At 42.9% G+C, this 7,003-nt stretch overlaps 1 protein-coding gene across 1 annotated transcript in view; it reads right to left on the bottom strand.

Annotated features, from left to right (window-relative positions):
* Positions 1 to 6,656, bottom strand: part of LOC120566572 (transcription factor COE3-like) — a 64,465-nt gene extending 57,809 nt beyond the window's left edge. Inside the window, exons 1-2 of the mRNA XM_039813088.1 lie at positions 6,503 to 6,656; positions 5,658 to 5,817 (exon numbers count right to left, since the gene is read on the bottom strand). Coding sequence (XP_039669022.1) covers positions 5,658 to 5,817; positions 6,503 to 6,656 — 314 coding nt within the window. The remainder of the gene's footprint in view (positions 1 to 5,657; positions 5,818 to 6,502) is intronic.
* Positions 6,657 to 7,003: the final 347 nt, after the last annotated feature.

Genomic DNA, 7,003 nt, shown 5'->3' with positions numbered 1-7,003 from the left:
CAGACACACACACACACACACACACACACACACACACACACACACATACACACACACACACACACACACACACACAAACACACAGACAGATGGACAGAGACACACACAGACACAAACACGCACACATACACACAGACAAACAAGACACACACACACACACACAGACAGACAGACACACACAAACACACACACACAGACAGACACACACAAACACACACACACACACACAGACAGACACACACAAACACACACACACACAAAAAAACACACGCACACACACAAAACACACACATAAAACACATACACACACATCCTCAACTAAAGAAAGTACACTCTTATGATTTTGTAAGTCTGTGAACGGACACAAAAAACACACACACAAACACACACAAACTCACACACACACACACACACACACACACACACCCCTGTATCTGTTGGACTGATTTGAACTGCTTGTTTCTGTCAGAAACTTTATATAAATATAGAAAATATTACTCCGACATCGTCAGACTGTGGAAGTGAAGAACTTTCCTACATGAAAGCGTACGATCGGTCGGAGGTTTTTCCTGATCGAATGTTCATTAAGCATCTGAAATATTTAAAAAACGGCACGTCCAAACGAGGAGTTATTATTGTAGGAACGACTGAAGACCTTCGGGATGATTTGAAGACGTCGGGAAAAACAGCTAAAGCTCCAGATTTTTAAAGATCAGGTCAAAACGCAACGATCGGATGCCCCTTTTCTCACGCTACTGGCTTGCTCTCTTTATTTTTATATATATTTATTATTATTTGCATGTGTGTTTAATACCTATATTGCAAAATTCTGTGACACCGAAATGAAGCAAATACTAAAAAGCTTAAACGGCCCAAAAAAAAAACATGACAACAGAGAGCTCTGGATTTAAACGATAGGACAGTGAAGAGTCTCGTGTTCAACATGCTTCGTTCTGCCGGATCATTAAACAATCAATAACAGGAGAGCAGATCATCTGATGGATTGAATAACAGGCTGAACATTTTGATAGATTCCCAGAATAACGAGACAAACTGGGAGGGGGGGGGTGTAAACGCAGCCGGCACGGCAGCTCGGTTAGATCCTGAACCTTCTACTTATCGCTCTTTAATATCCACACAACATCCCACTGTATGCACCTGATAATGTCTCTGCAATCACACAAGCGGAGCTTTTTTTTAATTTGCTCCTTCAAATGGAGGCACAGAAGGCATCTAGTGTTGAATATGTTTTAAAATCCCTCTCTCTCTCTATCTCTCTCTCTCTCTCTCTCTCTCTCTCGGGCCAATTTGTTGCTTGTTATTTGATTTTAGGGTTTCCAAAACGGGGCGTCTGTTCCGGTGAGTCCCGGGCCAGAAAGCTCAACACACTCGGTAATCTGAAACCATCATTATCTATCTGTTAAACAACAACAACAACAACAACGCCACAAAGCTGCAGCGCAAGAAACACGAGCGCCACGGCGACGGAAACACTGGAAACAGAAGAAGAGCTGAAACACATTCGACATGTTTCAGCCCTTAACCCTGCCGCGTTGGCTTCGGCTCAAATTCGGACCCGTTTTCTAAACGTCTCTATCAGAAAGGTGGGTTTCTGTGTGGCCGGTTAGCTCAGTCGGTAGAGCGGGCGCACATATGCAGAGGGTTTATTCCTCGACGCAGAAGGTCCAGGGTGCGACTCCAACCTGTGATGGTTTTCCTGCATGTCTTCCCCCCCTCTTTTATCTAAATATATCTTATCATATCTCAGCTTTCCTATCAAATAAAGGCAGAAATGCCCCTAAAAATGTAAAAGAAAAAGAAATACGGGTCTCTTTTTAACGACTTCATTTTGATTACCCAAAAATTAACACGGACGGATGATTCCACACAAGCACAGCAGAAGATCGGACCTCTGCTCTCACTGAATTTGGGGTCTTTTGTTACATTTTTTTAAGCATTTGAAAAAGAAATTTGAAATGTTTGGAAACAGTCTCCTGACTGAACGTTGACCTTCCTTTAATATCAGTCTAAATAATTCATAATTTCTGCTTTTTTTTAACTCAAGGATTAGGAGCAATTTCCTTAATAAATGAGGTTTATTGACCATGAACTCCAGAAAGTGTAAAACCAGGAATGAGTAGTTGTTAGTGGGGCTTATACACGGTAGTGAAAAGAAGTGGAAAACGGCACAAAAAAAACCCGCCAAAAACATTGAAAAACGCGCCCAGAAAAAAGGGACAAAATGCATTTTTTTTAAACTCCTCAACTTGTCTCATTTAAAGCCATCAGAACAGAGTTTCTCATCTCTTCAGGGTCACAGTAAGCGACTGACGGAGTATGAATGGAGGATGATGGGAGATGTACCGGGAGTCTTTTTAAGCCTCCGGCAAACTCTTTTCTCCGTCTACACGGCACGCCATACGGCTCGTCTTTACACCTCTCTCATCGCTCATCTTACACTCTGGATGTTTGCACGTTCTCTTTCTTTCTGCAGTCTTTTAACGGCACAACAGCTTCATGTCTTTCACTCTGACGCCTGTTTGTTTCTGCAGAGTTTGTGCAGAAATAAACAGCACATTTTTTTAAAACATGAATGTCACATACATATTCTGTTAACAAACTGCATATATATATCTATATCTATATTATTCTTACTACTAGTATAATGTCACCGATACTACATTGCACACATCTGTACATGCCGTTCATACATTGTTCATATTACATAGCCATATTTATTCTACTCTTATAACACTGCAATATATTTCTTGTCCTGTCTATGCACCACAAGTCTATGCTTGTATATGTATGGCTTTATTTTTGCACTTCTGGTTGGACGCAAACTGCACTTCGCTGTATAGAATAACAAAAAATGTAGATTAAAAAGGAGAGTTCTCTGCGCTGTCTTTGTACTTGTACTCTGCACAATGACAATAAACTTAAATCTAATCTAATCATATTTTATATATATATATATATATATATATATATATATATATATATATATATATATATATATGTATATATATATATATTAGAGACAATGTGCAGCAGCAAGCTGGCTGAATTGACTCTACATATAGACCTATTATTACCCACATGCAGGGAAACTTATTATATTTACAACCTGCGTTCAGATTAGAGCCGAAAGGTCCGTGCTTCTAAAATATACATTTTTCTTGCTTTTCTTCAGTAATCGTTCATTTAAGGAAAAAATAAGCTTTTAAACAACTGATTAATTGTCGTAAAAAGTCATTTTTCAAGCACACATTTTCTAGCTGAAGCTCATAAAATACAAACATTTGCAGCTTTTCTTCAGTATATTCATTTAAGGGGAAAACAAGCTTTTTAATAACTGATTAATTCTCATAAAAAGTAATTTGTTTTGAGCCACAAAATCTTCTAATTTCAGCTCCTGAAAACACGACATATCCTCGCCGCTTTTCTCCAGCCTCCTGAGATATCAAAACGCAGTATTCTGGATAAAATAAAACATTTAAATGCCAAACTGACTTTCTAAAGACCCCACAAATAAATCACATAATAGAGACAATAATGTTTGTAATTTACATGTTAAGTTATCCCCACCAACCTGTTACACGATGCCTGCTATCAGTCTCTCTGTGTTTTTATATCTCACACATTTAAACAATAAAAGTTGTGTTTCTGGTTCACGAGCCGAGTGTGGGATATTTTAATGACTTGTGATGTGAAACAGGTGTTTAAAATGTGTTTCCGATCACAAGAACTCCACCGTTTTCTGTGCGTTAAAAGCTTGCAACAGGACGCCAGGCTTCCAGATTTACAAACAGACAGAAGATTAGTTGGAATAAGATTATAAAAACTGGAAATTAAACACAAATTTGTGTGTAGTTGTTGCGGATTTATGCACTAAAATCCCACATAAGAACCAACCTGGACATATTTAAAAGGAGACTCCATAAATTGGGAGTGTGTGTGTGTGTGTGTGTGTGTGTGTTTAGGGAGGAAATGAGGCGGTTTTTGCCGACTGTTAGAGCAGCTGATGGAGGTGATTTAAACCCGAGGCTGCGCTTCAAATCCTGCATTGATTTATTTCAGTAAGGAGCTCAAATTTCCCCTCAGCTCACCTGCGTCTCCCCCAGAGAAACACTTCTTTCTTTTTTCACAATTTAGACCCTTAAAAAAACTCTCCTTAAAACGTCAAATTTCACCGGAAATAACGTCGCAGTTTCGAGAAATTCCCGTCTTTAAAAATAATAATAATAACTCTAAAGAGACATCTTTATATACTTTAAACTGCGCATATTATATTTTAATGCTAAGTTAGGTATTTTGTTAATTCATATTTCCTATTTTAAATTCATATTTCATACATTTTGCGCGACTTTTCACAGCTTTACGTTTTTAAATCGATCAGATGTCTGCCGCGCTGTGTGTGTGTGTGAGCGTGTGCGCGCGTGTGCGCCTGCATCACGGAGGTAAAACGTTGAGTTATTTATTTTACCTCGCACGTGAGAAATCTGCGGAACCTTTTTTATTTATTTTTTAATTCAACCCGTGGTCACTTAAATTAAGATTTATTTCCTGCTCGGGTCGCTTCATCAATTCAAATATCGCGTTAAATTCACGTTTTGTGAAATTCGTCTCAGAATTAGTGAGCCTTATGATCGATGTTTGGGGAAAGAGAAACAGGCTGCGTGATGTCATTAAATAGTGAAGTATTAATTCCATGCATCATCTGCTAAATAAGCTTTAAAATGGTCTTTAAGAAACGCGGAGAACAGCCCCGCGCGGCTCCGTCCCGTCGCTCTTTACGCAAACCAAACCTGCATCCCGGATTTGTTTAAATGAACAATCGGAGCCGCGGTGTGGGACGCGTGCACGTTATTTCGAGTTGGGTTTTGCTTTGTAAAGATACGCGGACGTGAGGAGAGCGATTCGGCGTCTGTCTCGGCTCGCACCGGGCTGTCTGTGAAGCCGGATCCCGCGGAGGGGAGCAGGGAGACGGCCGTGAAGAGGGCTACCAGCTCACCGCTGGAACCATTAACCGCGCTGGGTTGAATTACTGAGAAAACACGGGCAGGACCGGTTCGAACTGACATGCTGCGATTCTTCCGGAGATTTTAGGCTGTTTATCCAAAAACGCATTTTTGCTTCACTTTTTTTTTCGTCTGAATTATTAACAAAACCAATCACTTTTACATCGATTTTTTAAATAGATTTTCAACCAGGCGTCTTAAAGCTTCCCAAAATGTCCAGATGTGCATGATGCTTTGGTGTTTATAGCACTCCCAAGTCTTTCGGTTTTTGAGTTATTTTATCCTTTTTCCAGATACACGCGTGCACACTGGTTCGTCCTCTCGATTTAGTTTGATGTCTTTTTAAAAAATAAAAAATTATTTTTCTCGGACTACATAACTGACCCTGAAGCTGCACTTTGTGGTTTGAACTTTTGGGGTTTTGAACTTGGGTGTTTTCTCGTCTTTCTGCGGACTGGATGTCACTTCTTCCGAACGGATCCTGGAGGATGCAAACGGGACTTTCACCTTCACGCTGGAGTTGTCTAACTGTGGGGGCTTTTTTTTAAATCAGCGGGTCGGCAGCGCAGCGCAGCGCAGAGAAAAGCAGCGCAGAGAGATGAAAAGTTGCATGTTTTTTGGGTAATATTTTTTTACCTCTGGGCCGCTGTGTTGGCGTCCAAAATCCCCGCGCCCTGCATCCAGGAGCGGACCGGGGTCATGCCGGTGGGGAGCGGCTCCTCCTTCATGGTCAGGGCCCCCCGGGGGAGGCTGTCCTGGATGGAGAACATCAAAGTGTCCTTCTGGGAGCTTTTGTCTTCACCAGAAACAAGAAAAGAAGCAGAAGAATAATCCTCCCTGTACCAGCGAACTCAAAAAAAAAGCCAAAGGACCACCTGGATTAAGGTGGAGAAGAAGAAGAGAAGCGATGCGGAAGAAGGGAAGAGGAGGGGAGGGGTGGAGGACACACGAGCGAGCGAGCGAGCGAGCTTTTCCCCCAAAGTACCGGGTCCTGATCCAAAAGAAGAGCCGGGGATCCCTCTGGGTTTCTCCCGGGGTTGTTTTAGATCCCAGCAGCCTCGGCAGTCCGTGCTTTAAAAACCGGCGTCTCTGTGAAGTTAAAAGAGGGCGGAGAGAGGAGCGGAGAGCGGGGAGAGCATCTCAGAGGAGCCGAGAGAGAGGGAGGGAGGGAGAGAGAGAGAGAGAGGGGGAGAGAGAGGTGAGAGAATCAGCCGGGATCCGGAGAGCCTGACGCCGGGAGAGCGGAGCGTGGAGAGCCGGGGATCAGAGGGAAGGCGAGCAGAGAGACTTGCGCGCGGATTGTGGAAGAAATGAAAAGTGCACGGGATAAAAAACCAAGCCAGCGCTTCAAAAAGGAGTAAAATGAAATGATTAGCAAACAAGAGGGAGGGACGGACCGTGGAAGGCTGCGGCTCCCGGGGGGACAGGGGGATTGGGCAGCGAGAAATCTCATCCCCCCCACCCCTTACACCCCCACCTACCCTCCCCTCCCCGGCTCTTTATGGCTCCTCTGTCCCAGCGGAGAGCTCCTTCTCCCGGGGTCCGAGGCTCCGGAGATCCCGGGGGACCGGCGTGGATCAGGAGGGGTGGGGGGTGGGGGGGAGGAGGGCACACCACCAAATAAGGACGGCTCATTTGAATACTGGTCGCACCTCTGGCGCGTTTCATTGGTTGGAAGTCTCGCGTTGCGTCACAAACGCACGCCAAATAAGGGTTTCCGCGTGTTTGGCCGTGCGCACTCTAAAAAAAAAAAAAATAATAAGAAGAAGAAAAAACAACTTTTTAAAGTGTGGACTGTGGAGAGATTATATTCAGCTAATGAGATGAACACATCTGACTGCTAAAAGGTGCAAACACGCTGCATGACGGGACACATTTAGAAAACATGTTAATAAATACTCACGTGAATGATATGCTGTCTAATATTCACTCATGCTTCAAGTCTCCAAACCCGCAGCATGTGTGTGTGTGTGTGTGTGCGT

This window comes from Perca fluviatilis, chromosome 10 (genome assembly GCF_010015445.1).
Source record: "Perca fluviatilis chromosome 10, GENO_Pfluv_1.0, whole genome shotgun sequence".
Classification (NCBI taxonomy): Eukaryota; Metazoa; Chordata; class Actinopteri; order Perciformes; family Percidae; genus Perca; species Perca fluviatilis.
This window is presented reverse-complemented; position numbering and strand designations above follow the sequence as displayed.